Below are 15,625 nucleotides of genomic sequence, written 5' to 3' on the forward strand. Positions count from 1 at the left end.
ACCAATATTCACCAGACACAACAGCCATTTTGGTGGAAGTAAATAGAAACAAAATCACAAACAGTTTCAAGTAGATTATAAATCCTTTCTAATAATAGAGCCGGACATGGTCTATTAGTTAACGTGTTGAACTGTGAATCCGAGGATCCAGGAGCTTCTATCTTAATGCAGCATAATAAGAGTGACGTTCGAATACCACTACTTTAATAGTGTGGCCCGAAAGGTTGGAAATAGGTGTTGTTAACAAGCTACAATCCCTCCAATTATTTTACAATTAGTGCATGTACTTTTTGTGTAACTTGCGTAAATATCCAAAACAAACAGAATTTCATAACAATGAGAAAACCTGACTTCAAATGAAATTATTTCACAAGTTTCAACGTAAACAGGATTTAGTTTGGAAGCTCCGGTTCAGTCATGGTTTAAGTAAACGTATTATTCGATACTAAATAAAAAATAAACAACGCGTGTAATTTTGTCCACTGACTTGGTCAGAGTACGTGCAACAGAGAATGAAAATAATAAAAAAAAAGCTGTGTTTTACCCAGACGCCATGTGTACTGGTATTTGACGCATAGAATTCATTGAAAACCAAATATCGAAATGACAATATCCATGATCGTCAGTGCACGTGCAACCTGGGCTACGAGATACTGTTAACACAACCCTTGTCATTCTAGTCATTTGGACCTGAAAGGCTTTTCGATCACATCAAAGTTTTGTCGGTGGGATATCAGTCGCGGTTACAGTAAATTTTGAAACACCTATTTGTGTAACAGTAGATTATTTCCGTACAACGTTTCGTGGCTAATATTTATGGTACAAGTACATTCAGAGTGTAAATACATCCAGTCATAAAGTTTATGATTCCGATTTCTTTCGGTGTTAAATGTAATGAATTTAATATAAATGTGATGGCGCTCCTAATGTTTTATTAAAATTAGTCTTTGATTCTTAGTGTTTCTAGATTTCTTCTTTTGTTTAGGATCTTCTCTGCATTCGGTACTTTAACGTTTAAATTTTAAAACATCTATATCTGTGCTAATCATATAAAATGTGACTATCTAAAAAAACCCAAACCTTTTAATTATAATTATACGGTGAACTGACAAACACGTGTTTGTACTTCAGTGAAATGTGACCCTAATAATAATAGTTAAATTTCTTATCCTTCATGGATAAGTCATTTTTCTAGCTAGTATCTCCAAACTTTTTGTTTCTTTCATAATTATAAACAGCCAGAATATGTCGTGCTCTCAGATACATGTCTGTATGAGAAAGTGTGGCTTGGTTTTTCACTGTGTTACAGACAATGCTTCAACCACTACATAAACTGGAAGTGTTACTTGAGATCATAGATTGCCATGAAACATTACTTGTGTAATAGTAATGACGGCATTGTCTACATACATGCGTGAGAGTCCATAGCTTTTGAACATAGATTGATCAACACTTTTTAAGGCCTCGTCAGGGAATTAAAATCCCTCTAATATAAAGCTGTACTACCATATAGTATATGGTAGAAAATCTTAAAATGCTGATGCTTGAAGAAAGGTCTACTATCACTGCTTAGTACCTGGAACTTTAAAGTTCCTATGTAGACACAGGGAAAAGTCACTATAGTAATCATAACCAAACCACCCACAACTATAACATTCGTTTCTTCCGTAATTGATTTGTTCAGGACGGCTTTTTCTCCACGTCATCAGCGCAGCCAGTGAGGTAGTTTTGAGATACATTTGCTACTTAGCTAGTAGCCATTAAAGACAAGCCAAACCATCATATAGCATCTACAGATGTGGTACTAACTATTAAAGCTTTCTGTAGTATGGAGTTAGTATACTTCAGAACTGTGTTTCTGGAGGAACCATTGAATCTACACTTTCCTACCATGTTACCAAGTAAAAGTCAGTTACAATCATGGTATTTCTTAACACCCAATAATGTTACATAGGCTCATTAGATGTCCTTTTAAAACCAAGATATTATCTATCTGTTACTGATGTGCTGGTATACGCTCAGAAGTGTACACAACTGATATTTTGAGAGCACCATGTTTTCTATTAGATCACATCCTTGGTGCAACTATCTAATTATTGTCTCCAAGCTGTAGAGTTCCACATATTGGTCATACTAACCACACTAAGTAGCAAGTGCTGTGTATTTTATTACAGAGTCCAGGACTTCCATGTGGACACATATGATAAACCATCTAAGGAAGTGGTCTAAGTCTTCCTTCACAAAACCTTTAAAACACAGAGGGACAATGTGTTTCACCTCATTAATTCCTACTGATTTTAGCAAGGGCAGCCTGCCATACATCATTTGTTAAAATGAATGCACAACCAGTTTATGGGAATGGACTCCTCTCTATAAGCCAAAATTCATACAGTTATTTTCATATCAGATCCCATTTATGCTTATTCAAGTGACAAATTGCAGAGGTAATGATGTTTCCATCTGATATTACTCACATATGAGGTTCTTGCTGGAACAGAGTGTCATTATTTCCCCTCTACTTATAAGAGGGCTCCTGGCTTATCTAGAGCACTTGATATGCCAGGTGAATCACATATGCACTTATTGTTGTCATGATTCGCAAATGCATGAAGAGGTGGGTTGGAAAACTTGGTCTGAAAGTGTTATGATATGTAGGATATCAACAGTATTGATGATGGTCTGCAGATTTTGCTTTAGAAACTCTTCCCTTTGATGTCAGCTGATTGACTTGAGGAAAAGCAAATTGACTAATCCCACTTCTTTCTCCCTCATGGCTGAGTGATTCCTTTTGAATATTTGAGTAAAGCTAGAAGAGGGATACCTGCACTAACCATTGCTAATTTAGCAGTGATTGACCAGAGAGAAAGCAACTACTCAACATCATCTACTGCCAAATCTTGAGCTACTCTTTCACCAACAAAAGTAGAATTGGCCATTGAATTATAATGCCACCATGACTGAAAGGACAAGCATGTTCAGTGATGAAAATTTGAACTTGTGACCCTTAGACTGCAAGTTAAGTGCTCAATCACTGGGCCATGAAATAAAGTTGAATCCTATTGTGTTTATAGCATCACATCCAATCTCTTTCTTGTAACCAAGTCAAAATTAAGATAATTTCGTTAAAGTCTATAATAAACTTCTGCTTATACGTCTTTTCATTAATAGGTTCTGTCAAATCTCTTGAGGAAAATAGTTTTTCTAAAGTACCACACTTCAAATTAATTAGTCATAAAAATAACTTCAGGTTCATTTAAAGCAGTGGTTCCCAATCAGGGGTACGAGATAGCGTTCCAGGGGGTGTGAGATAACATTTTTTTGGGCTACCTTCACCTTTATTCTTAAATAAATAATTACTGTGAGGGGTACAAGAACATATTAACATTTTTTAGGGGTGCAGTTTGGGAACCACTGATTTAAAGGAACGTTGTGTCTCAATATTAGTTAATTAAACCATTTTGTGAACATGAAAATACAATTTCATTTTTAAGACTAATTAAATAGCTAAGTAAAAAATATTCATTTATTTATTTTATGTGGGTTATTGTCAGAATCATAGCAATAGGTGAGGTAATTGCTTCAGGGTCTTTCAGAAATGGCATTTTATATTTTGATTATTAGAATTGTGAAAATCAAACTATTTTGAAACAATGGAAACACTTTAATGCGGTGAAATTGAGAAAACGTTTTGTTACTTGGATATGAAAGAAAAGAAACAATTATTATAAAACCACAGTAAATGTACCACCAATGTTTTCACTCATATAACCTGATAATAATTATTAGTCCTATTTATTCCTTGTGTCCCCTGGTGAGCTTATGATTATTTATAGTGGACAGAGCAAAGATAGCCCATTGTGCAACATTGTTGGTGTGCTTTGATATATTTTAGATTTCTCAGTTTAAAGTTTAATGAATTAAAATATTAAAGTATTTTTCTGGCTCTTTGAATCTTAAGATAATATGCAGATTAAACTTTAACTGATGAAACTGCTGCAAAGAACTCATTGCAATGAAGAAAATGTTCTATAGATCTGCTTTAATTTTTCAAAAAAAAATCTCTCCTAGATTATCTGAAACTGTGCAACAAAACTCATAAATATTTAAAAGTTTTTACATTAAAAATTGTTATTTATCAGTTTAAAGTATTATCACTAAACTTTTTTTCTGTTAAAAGAAGTGAAAAAACTATCTTTGTTATACCAATAGATTTAGAAAGTGAAAAATACATAGAAAGATTTATAAAAAACAGTAAAAATAATAATTACATGTGGTTTTCGTAGAACTTTAGGTGAAGCAGACGTATCAAGTTTAAGAACATTAGTGAACAGCAACTGCTTGTTGGGTAAAAAAAAAAAGACTTCTATACGGAGTTACTCATGACAGCCTAAAGAATATCTCAATATAATAGCTAAAACATCGTCTTCATTTCCTTAAGAAGGCAGTTTCAGTCTGTTAAAGTTATGAAAATTAATATTATTATATGTTAAAAGAAGCATTGCAAAATGTGTATAGTAATAGTATAAAAATAATTTTTCAAAATAGATAATGAATTCTTCAGAATGTTATTGCTTCTTCACCCAATTTAAGAAAGATACACTTTGATTAAATAAATCTTACTTATAGTTTTCTATCGTAAAATAATAAATTCACAAAAATATCAGAACAAAACATACATTCTGCAACAAATTTTATTAATCTGTTGATATTACAAACACAAACTCATGGAAGGGGAGGTAGCTTTTCACAGTTCTCACCAATCGAGTAGGAGGTGACAACTTCTTCTTCTGAAAAAGGTAATAAGAAACATTAGTAAATGTTGTTTTAGAAACTGAGAACCAATTTCACTCAGTAAGTTTGTGCCACACACAAGAAGTCTTATGAACTAACAAGTATAGTTTTATTATCTCAGTTTAAAAATAAAATGAACAAGTTAAAATAAAATCATCACTGAAGTAAATTGATGTGATCGATATTTAGAACAGAGTTCCTCGTTAAACTTTGTACTAGTAAAATTATATAAATAGTTATATCAGACTATATCCCATCATATAACAATACAGTTTTAAAATACAGAAATGAACATTCATGAAGAACATAACTTTCTCATACCTTGTTCATAATAATCATACAACCGGATGGTTGCTGGTTTTGTTTCTTGGACCTCAATATCTTGCTCAAGCCAGAAGTTAAAGCATTGCTTCTGGTCTGTAAGCTGTAAAATAACACATTAACAAAAGAAGTCAGATAATGTATGATTATACTGTTCAAGATATAACCTGATACTAATAAATAGAAAATTAAATTTAGGTCTTTAATACATAAAAATCATGACAGCCAACAAGGTAAATATTTGTAGTCTACTTTTATTATCTCAAAAACAAAGTCTCACTGAAGACATTCTGAATCAAAGTTATTAATAAGAACTTAGAGTTGTTTCAGTTTACCAAATCACTGATATATTTAGGTTCATTGTCTTTTAACAATTTATGATTACATCTATCACACTCTTCCACATCCTAAAACTAATTATATTTCAGATTTAAAAACTGATTTTATTTTTCCCCTCAAACTAAACTAATAGCATTAGAATGGAGTGGTAGATTTAGGTGGTGGTGGGGTATTTAGGGGGAATGTTAAGGAAATAAAATAAGAGCACCATAAAAAACTTATTAAATCAATAAAGCTTTATTAACAGTTTCTTTTTTCAATTTCAGTTTTGAATAGCCATTGAAATATAAGTAATAATAATAATAATTTCTCACTGATATCAGCCCTACTTAAAAAGAAATGTACTGAAAAATAAACGTAATAGTTTTTCTTAAATAAGTGTCTTTTGTTAGAAGTTATTTTTGCCATTTCAGCCATTCCTAACTCTTCAATGCAAATGCTGAAACTTCTCATAACAATTACCGAAGCAGGTTCATTCAGAGTGTCAGAAATTATTTATACTGTACATCACAAAAGATGCAAACTATCACCCACTCACATTCTGACTGTTCACATATTTTCGGTTTACTTCTTGTATTAATAAATATATAACTAACTAAACCAGAGAATGTTTGTATTAATTTAATACAAGTTTACCTCTGAAAAGTACAAGTTTAGAACATTTTCTTCCACCTCATAACGACGCAGATTTAGTTCTTCTCTATTCAAAATCTAAAACAGAAAACCACACAAAAAATATAAATAGACACTTATTAGTGCTCTGCACTAACGTTACTGAAGACAGTAAGAGAATGAATTTTTGTTTTAAAACAGTTTTAAAACAAGTACATATTACAAATTAACAAAGAAATACATTTCATTCATTTGTTGTTAAGTAAAAGTTCACAGAAAGGATTATTTCTGCAGTGTCCACCAGAGTGTCAAAACTCAAATATTAATGTCATAAGTCTTGAAGCTTAACCTTAGTCAACGAAAGGCAGAAAACACACTCGAAATATAATTCAAGATACTCTAAACAGTGTTATTTCATTGTTCTCATACAAACTCTAAACATTGTTATTTCATTGTTCTCATACAAACTCTAAACAGTGTTATTTCATTGTTCTCATATAAACTCTAAACATTGTTATTTCATTGTTCTCATATAAACTCTTATACATTGTTATTTCATTGTTCTCATACAAACTCTTATACATTGTTATTTCATTGTTCTCATATAAACTCTAAACATTGTTATTTCATTGTTCTCATACAAACTCTAAACATTGTTATTTCATTGTTCTCATATAAACTCTAAACATTGTTATTTCATTGTTCTCATATAAACTCTAAACATTGTTATTTCATTGTTCTCATATAAACTCTAAACATTGTTATTTCATTGTTCTCATACAAACTCTAAACATTGTTATTTCATTGTTCTCATATAAACTCTTATACATAAAATACATAGTAATACACAACCTTCATAAATAAAGAAATTAATACAGCTCATAAATGTACATAAAACATAAAAAATGTATAAATATTTGCTAATAATACATTACTTTTGCAAAGCTTAAAATGCTACAGAACAAACGTATCTCACGTTTTCAATGCTTGATTTATCAGGTATCCATCCAGAAACCATCTTCATTTCCAGTACAGCCATGTTAGATACACCACCTTTACCATTATACCTGAAAACATTAATGTTATTGGTTAACAGCTAATTACTTATCTCAAATTAGACTTGAAAATCATCATAATTAAGCTAAATATTTGGCGTTTCCTTTATAAGTATAGCAAATAATTTATTTATATAGTTTCGAAACACAGATAAAGTTGACATTTACTTTCATTTTGTTTAAGCTAGAAAAACATGAAGCATTTTCAAAGACACATAATATTTGATTTATATGTAAAAATGGCTGGTATTAGTTGAGAAAATTTTTTATGTAGAGGAGCGAACAACATTTTGACCTTCTTCGGTCATCATCAAGTTCACAAAGAAGAAGGTCAAAACGTTGTTTGCTCCTCTACATGGCGTTTTCTCAACCCATACCAGCCATTTTCACATATATATTTTTCTCTATAAGAGAGTTTTCTCTTCATCGTGGATAATATTTGAAAGTTAATACCGTCTCACCAAGAAAATATCTTGTTTTACAAATCTTTTGACATTCTTCGGAAAGTGTATAATTTACGTAGTTCAGGGTAAAGGAGGTAGATTTGGTGTATCTAGATTTTCAGAAAGCATTTGACACAGTGCCACATAAAAGGTTTGTGAAAAAAATGCCTCTATAAGTATGGGGGATAAGTTGATAAATTGGACAGAAGAGTAGCTGGTTGAAAAAAAGGTTGTTACAAAGGCAGGTAAGTCAGATTGGATTAATGTTACAAGTGAGGTACCTTAGGGTTCAGTCTTAGGATCTTTGATCTTTTTTTATTTACATTAATGACACAGATGAAGGAATGATCAATACATTACTTGAATTTGCAGATGATATTAAGATCTTGGGTGTTGCCAGCTGTAAAGAGGATGCTACTGATCTACAAAATGATTTATATCATTTAGTAAGTGGGGAAAATAAATGGCAGATGGGTTTTAATTATAATAAATGTAAAATGATGCATGTGGGTTATCACAATTTGAATTATAAGGATATTTTCTATAGGATAACAATGACAGTGTCACGAAAGAAAGGGATCTTGGTGTAATAGTTGATCAGTCTCTTAAGCCTTCCAAGCAACGTGTTGTTGCTAGTGGTAGGGCAAATAAGATTTTAGGTTGTATCTACATAAATATTGAATACAAGTCTAAAGAGGTTATAATTTCCTAGTAGAGATGAGAGGTTAGGCCACATTTGGAATACTGTTTTCAGTCTTGGACTCCTTATTTTAGGAAAGACATTGAATTGTTGGAAAGGGTTCAGAAGAGGGTTACTAGAATGGTGCCTGGAATGGAGGGGTTGTCATATGATGAGAGGTTGAAATCTTTCAGACTGTTTTCTCTTGAAAAAAATGAGTTGGGAGTACCTGATTTAGGTGTTTTAAGATCATAAAGGTAATTGATAGCATTGAAGCAATTTTTTATCATATTTAACAGTGAGAATATATGGAGTGAGGGACACAAATATAGATTTTGGCAGAGTAGGAGTCATCTTCAGCTAATACAGTTTTAGTTTTTCTAGGAGGCTAGTTGGTCTTTAGAATGGGTTTCCTTCAGACACAGTGGAAGCCAAAGCCAGATTAATGGTTTTATTGGTTCTAGGCTTTTCAACTTATAGACCCCTCAAGACAGAATATCTATGTGCAATTCATTTATAGTCTTAGCTTGAGGCTACTTAATTCGTGTAAAGCCCAGTATGCCCATGCCTTAATCCAGGGTTGGCGGATGCAGTAAATTTAAGAGAAAGTTTTGAAGTGTATGAATCATAAGAAATTTGTAAAGTGTATTTATAGTTTTAGTTTAGTAGATGGAATTGTTCCAATAGACCAGCAAGTCCCTTTTTGTTCCAAAACATTACGTTACATTAAAATTACTTTATTATTTCTCTAGTTATGGTAAAAGTTTGCTATCATAATGATTTTATAATAACGCCAACTATCTTAAATGTGAACATGTTTTTGATCATTTTTTTCATACATCTTAAGTGTTTTGTCATTGTATTGACAACTATTACATGAAATTTGTTTGAATTGAGTTTCCTATTATATAGTTATCTTCATATTACACTTTTAGCAATAATACATTAATATTATAAACAGAAACTTATTTTTCTCACATTACCAATTAGTGTGTGTGTGTGAAAGACAGAGAGATGTTCTATACATTTGGTTGAGTATCATATAAAACAAGACTGCATCGATCTGTTACAGTACTTCACGTAAAAATGATTTTACTGCAGTGACGAGTTTTTGTTCCTGCAGTCACATCATCTTTGTCTTACCCCAATAAGGACAGACATTTGATTAAAATCTGTGTACTATATAAATTTAGAAGAAAATTGTATAAGTTCATTGAAAGCATTATAGCACAGTTACGAGTCAGCTCCAGTCCTACAATATGAAAATTAGACAAAACCATTACCAACATGAGATAGTTTCCAAACAAATTTCATTAAACTATCAAATACTATAGTGCTTTTTTCATTAGAGAAACTTACAAAAAATTTACACATAAAAATTTATCTTTTCTGTATCAGTTAGACGCAGTTAAATGTTAGGTAAATTACTTGTGTCTAATCACATAGATTGTAATGCCCATGTATAAAGCTCCCAGGATGTTAAATGACTATTTGCAGATAAAAAATCTTAAGATTTGCGAATATTTATGCATTTAATTGCACAGCCATGAACAAAGAGTATACACTTATTTATTCCAATGTTTAAATTGAGTCACTAAAGTTACAAAATGATAACTTACCTCACACAAGTAGCAATACGAGCATTATTACAGTCACGGTAAAGGCCCCTCTTTGAAGTAATATCCAGATGAAAAAATACACTTAGAGGTGGTGTGTTGACGTTGTAACGAATGGACGTCTAACAAGCACAAAAATTACATGCATGTCACTGTGCTGTGTAAATGATTAATTTTTATTTCTAGTGCAACTGATATTATGTACATAACACACCCAACATAATTTAGATGAACAAAAATTTTAATTATAAAGTCAAACAAATAAATATTTTCTAACAGTCTTTTATTGTAATTCAAATTATAATTTTCTTATTACTTTTTTTTATTTCTAAATAACAAAGTTTCCCAATATTTTCAGTTAAAGATATTTCTCCCCTTAAGAATGCTTCTTAACCCACACCTCTCTATACACAAACATTTATTTAAATATATATATAAGCTGACACACAAGCAGTGTAAAAGCTAATATAGAACAAATAAGAAGTATATAACGTAACATTTATTTGAGGTACTCACTTGTACAAGACCACAGCCACTTCCCGTAGCCTCAAAATCCACTGGACTGGGGACAGTTGGTAGACGGAAAGTCTGCATCAATATACTGTTATCTTTTGTAAGCATGAATTTCTTTTCAAATCCACTACTTTCAACTCCTATTTCCAAGTTTAATTCATCTTTGTAAATAATTTTAGCAAACTTGGCCAAAGCTTGTAAAGCAATAACAGTATCCTGAAATACGAAAATCCAGATCATTAAATTCTGATCAAACAAAAATCAATGCAAACATAACTTTATTTGATAAACAATAAAGGAAAGTAAGAGCACTTATAATAGTGTATAGAGTATGAACATAAAGTGATATGTATAGTGTTTTAAACAAACTCCACATGCACATTTTAGACCTGAGTAAGTCAACGAAACCCATGGGAATAATATTTACTGTAATGTTCATTTTTTTTCAGGAAATTATACATGGGTTGAGTGTTATTTGTGTGAAATAATTAGCAAATAAAAAAACCTAAAGTTGAAAACATGCATCTGTTGAAACCAGTTGTTGCATGAAAACAACATTTTGTAGAATACTTGTTGCATTAAATGTTTGACTAAGATAAAAAACAGGATGGTTGGTTGATTTAGTGTTTTGTGGCACAAAGCAGTGAGGCTATCTGCACTAAACATCTGGTAAAAAGGTAAAAGTAAAGTAAATGTAGTAAAATTCATAAAAGGGAATGAAGGTAAAACAAAACAGCATTTAAAAACATAAACTGCACAAAACCAATGTTGACATTTGGTCTACAATGTTAAGAAAGAAACTACAGTGAGAAAAGATGTAAAGGACTTTCTGTAGCATAATGGCAATTATCATAACCCACCAGGAAGACTAACAGGTAAGTACAAGAACCACCGTCAGTCACCTGAAATTGGCCTTTCCAGTCCTGGTTCTGAGTTATGTGTCTTTATGGCCATTGTCAAAAAGTAAAGTAATAAAAGATTTAAAAGACCTGTAGCAAAATTTTAATAATAACTCGCCAGGATGACTAATGGGTAGTTCAGATGGATAGTTCAAACAGCAGCGTTAATCACCTGAAGTTGGCCTTTCCAGTCCTGATGTCGAGTTATTTAATGTTATGGCCAGTTTCTAATTTCAAATCAAACTAGAGAGACTGTGATTCGTAAAAGGGAAACACATTAAAAAAGGATTAATGTATATATTAAAAAACGTAAATGACATTAAAAAGATTAATGGCCTTTAAATATCGAAAAACTTTATCAAGGTGGACAGTGACACCATCACCAATAACACTGTCTAATGTTATGGACAAACCTTGGGACCCAACATTTTTAAAATGGTGCCGTTGTTGAGAGTCTTGATGATGTGTCTGATAGTGATTTGAGTGTTACACAAATTACACACTGGTGCATCAGTTCCAGATAAAAGGAAACGTTGAGTTAAAAAACTGTGGCCAATGCATAGTCTAGTTAGAACAACTGCCTATTTCCAATCCTTATGGAAGCAAGACAGCCAAAGTCCAATATAGGGATTTATTTGGAAAAGCTTGTTTTTGTGTTGCTCACTCCAAGTCGACTGCGAACTGGCATGGCATAGAGCTGAGCCTTGAATACAGGACCATAGTCCATGTATGGAATAGGCACAGTGGTGATGGTGACAGAGCAGATAGATTTAGCTGCCATGTCTGCATTCCCGTGAATACCAATGTGACCTGGTATCCAGAAAAAACTGGATAGAAGTGGATGTTAAAGATAAATGGGCCACTCAGTTTTGAATATCGGCAAGAACAGGGTGTGAACCAACGTGAAGTGATTCCAGGGCCAATAGAGAACTGAGCGAGTCAGTATAAATAGTGCAGTTGGAGTACTGCTTAGCTTCTATATGATCCAGGGCAAGAGAAATGGTGTACAGTTCAGCAAGGAACACAGAAGCTGTAGAGGGGATTCTGCATGCAACCATCGAACTGCAACAAACCATGCCAGAGCCCCAGAATCACCTGATTTGGAACCATCCATATAAATAAGAAAGGAAACAGTGTTCGAAAGATGTTCAATAAATAAAAGATGGTACTTCCAATTGGAATTATCTGCTTTTTTCAGATGACTTAAAAAAAGGTCACATTTGGTGACTGTATTAAGCCATGGTGGAATTTCCTGACCAGTGGATACTGCAATGTAATCCAAGGACAGATCCAATTCATCCAACTGCAGAGATGCCAACTATTTCAAATGACTGAGCATAATGGTTGCAGACAGAGCCTGTACAGATATCGTACAACCACTGGAAACAGTTTTGAGTCATCCATGTCTGTGGATCCATCTGTGGCTAAACTGTAAACACTATTAGTAAGTATGCTTGAAATCATTTTGTCATCTTCACAATCCAACATTTGTACAATGGCTGTAGTTTTGGTTCTAACACAGCCATATTTTTTCGCTATATCAGAGTCTGGGAACATTTTTCTGAATAGATGTCCTGCATGATTAGCTACAGCTAGGGGTAAATTATGAGCAATGAAGAATTGCATGAATATCACTTCTGCATTTATGGTTTCATATTCTGAATTCTTACTCATAAATGTCGTTATCTGCATCGTTTTGTCTTCGCCTCAGCCTTTTGTTGGTGAGATGCCGATTTTGTATATCTGGAACAATCGTTTATCCTGCCATGCACCACAGAAAAATCGATGTGAGAAACTGTACAAAATGCATGACTATCACTGACTTTTGATGCAATGATTGGATATTTTGCACTATACTTTCTCCTAAATTTTTGATTCACAGTTTTAGTTCTTTTAGATTTGCCAGAAACAAGACAATCTGGTGAACCACGCTTCTTTTTTCCATCTTGTGAACGATCGCATTGGTGTTTCTATGCCGCTTAGAAAACGAGAAATACCCATCTACGCGAGCGCTGATTGGCTGACAAGCACTGATAACGTAACTATGAATTCCCCCACGTACCCAGTATGGAGAAGCACCACACTCAAACAATTGGTAGATGTCGGAGATACAAATATTTTTTTATTATTTCAAGCACAAGCATGATTATCTCAAGTAGCCATTTGGATTATGTCTTTTATTTATTATCAAAATTTATTTGTATCTCACTAGAAATTTTCTTTTCACCCCTTTCAAGCCCTGGAGGAACAGTTTATCACTTTATTGTGTAGGCCTATATAATATATAATAATTTGGGAGTTACAACAAGTCGTAATATTTGTCTGCATGAGCATATAATTGTAATGTATACACCAAAATTGCAATGATTACGCTCAAATCGTAATGGTTGGCATCTCTGAAACTGTACCTGGATACGAAGGGCAAAAGAGTAATAGCAGATAATCTGTTCTGAAAAGGTATGGCCCACCGAGGAAGGAAAACACATCCCCAGGTGGGATGCTTTGGTAAGGAATGAAGTTTTGAAGCATACAGTAAAGACAGTTGCAGACAGCGAAGGTGCAAAGAAGGTTCATGAGACTATGTACAAGCTCTGAACTGAGGAAGTGCAGAAAGCCCCAGTGTAGAGCTGATGTCCTTGATGATGAATGGGGTCCAGCATCTTTAAAGCCGTTGTTCTGGCAGAGCCATAGATCAGTAATCCATAGTCGAGTTTTGATCAAATAAGAGCACGATATATCTTCAGCATCGAACATCGATCCGTTCCCCAAGTGGTGGTAGAGAGGACACAGAAGATGTTTAGTGCTCTTGTACATTTGACCCGTGTCTGCTTAATGTGTGGTATAAAGGTCAGCTTACAGTCAAAGATAAGCCCCAAGAACTTGGTCTCAGAGACAACAGGCAGCACAACTTCACTAATACAGAGTTCAGGAGCAGGGTGAATACCCCATTGGCAGCAAAAGTGCATGCAAACGGTTTTAGAGAGAGAGAAATTAAAGCCTTTTGCCGTGGTTCACTTCAGTACATGATTGAGGGAAGGTTATAGCTGCCGCTCAATATATCTCACGTTCGACGACTAGCATGAGGTGTGAAAGTCGTTGACTTAGAGCCCATTTGTGATAGTGAGAGGGAGTCATTCAGTGAAGGCATTAATCTTTATACTGAAAAGTGTGACACTCAAAACACAGCCCTGAGGGACTCCAAGTTCCTGTAGAAAAGAATGGGAAAGTGTCAAACCCATATGACTTGGAATCTCCCACCCATTAAAATTTTTTAAATAAACATAGGTAACTGGCCATGTAACCCATCTATATGGAAGTCTCGCAAAATGCCATACCTCCATCTCGTGTCATAAGCCTTCTCAATGTCAAAGAATATTGATACAAGATGTTGTCATTTGAGAAAGGCTTCTCTGATTGACGTTTCAAGTCCAATCAGGTGGTCCATGGTGGAGTGCTGTCATCGAAACCCACACTGGGTGGGCGAGAAGGTTGTTTAATTCGAGAAACCAAACAAGACGAGCATTAACTCTAAGGTCTTACAGAGACATATCATCAAACCAATTGAATGGTAGTTTGAAGATAACTTGGGATCCTCCACAAGCTTAGAGAAAGGTAAGGTAATAGCCTGGCACCAGGCATTCTCCTGCCAGAATCTGGTTAAAAACAATTAGAAGAGAGAAGCAGGAGACAGATGGCGCAGCATGTCATAGCGTACATCATCTGGTCCAAACGATGTACTGCCAGACCAATGAAGGGCCAGTTTCAGTTCCACCAGCCTAAAGGGACGATTGTAGTCACAGTGACAATCAGCTCAAAAGGAAAGAGGTGATCGCTCTGTCCAAGACTTCATGGCTAAGAAGGTGGAGGAAAATGCAGAAGTGCTAGATACCCGGCAAAAGCTTTCACCTGTAGTATTGGCGATGCTCCGCATAAAAGTCACTTCCTGGCTCTCAGAGAGTAAGATCGAGAGGGGGACAGAATTGTATTGCCCACTGACTTTTCGAATCTTGCCCCATATGACTTTGAAACTGGTGGTAGAAGATATGCCAGTTGTGAACTTAATCCAAGATTCCTTCTGACTTTGATGCCTTACCCATCGAGCATGTGCATGGGCCCGCTGGAAAGCAATGTAGTGTGAAAGCGTGAGATACCTACAGAAAGTATCCCAGGCCCGTTTTTGAGCCTTCCATGCCATGTGACAGGCAGGATTCCACCACGGACGAGGATATAGTGGAAACGTATCGAGGTTTTACGAATACACTGAGCAGCTGTTTGTATAATACAGTCAGTTACTGCTGCCACGCAGTCATCTATTGATGACTGACAGACAATGGCAGGATCAAGTTCTGCGAGTGCA

At 34.2% G+C, this 15,625-nt stretch overlaps 1 protein-coding gene across 1 annotated transcript in view; it reads right to left on the bottom strand.

Annotated features, from left to right (window-relative positions):
• Positions 1 to 4,673: 4,673 nt before the first annotated feature.
• Positions 4,674 to 15,625, bottom strand: part of LOC143231788 (murinoglobulin-2-like) — a 45,566-nt gene continuing 34,614 nt past the window's right edge. The window contains exons 27-32 of the mRNA XM_076466439.1: positions 10,373 to 10,585; positions 9,860 to 9,978; positions 7,040 to 7,130; positions 6,088 to 6,162; positions 5,113 to 5,215; positions 4,674 to 4,787 (exon numbers count right to left, since the gene is read on the bottom strand). Of these exons, the coding sequence (XP_076322554.1) occupies positions 4,723 to 4,787; positions 5,113 to 5,215; positions 6,088 to 6,162; positions 7,040 to 7,130; positions 9,860 to 9,978; positions 10,373 to 10,585 (666 nt within the window). The 3' untranslated portion in view covers positions 4,674 to 4,722. The remainder of the gene's footprint in view (positions 4,788 to 5,112; positions 5,216 to 6,087; positions 6,163 to 7,039; positions 7,131 to 9,859; positions 9,979 to 10,372; positions 10,586 to 15,625) is intronic.

The sequence above is a fragment of the Tachypleus tridentatus genome, chromosome 11, assembly GCF_004210375.1.
Source record: "Tachypleus tridentatus isolate NWPU-2018 chromosome 11, ASM421037v1, whole genome shotgun sequence".
Taxonomy (NCBI): domain Eukaryota; kingdom Metazoa; phylum Arthropoda; class Merostomata; order Xiphosura; family Limulidae; genus Tachypleus; species Tachypleus tridentatus.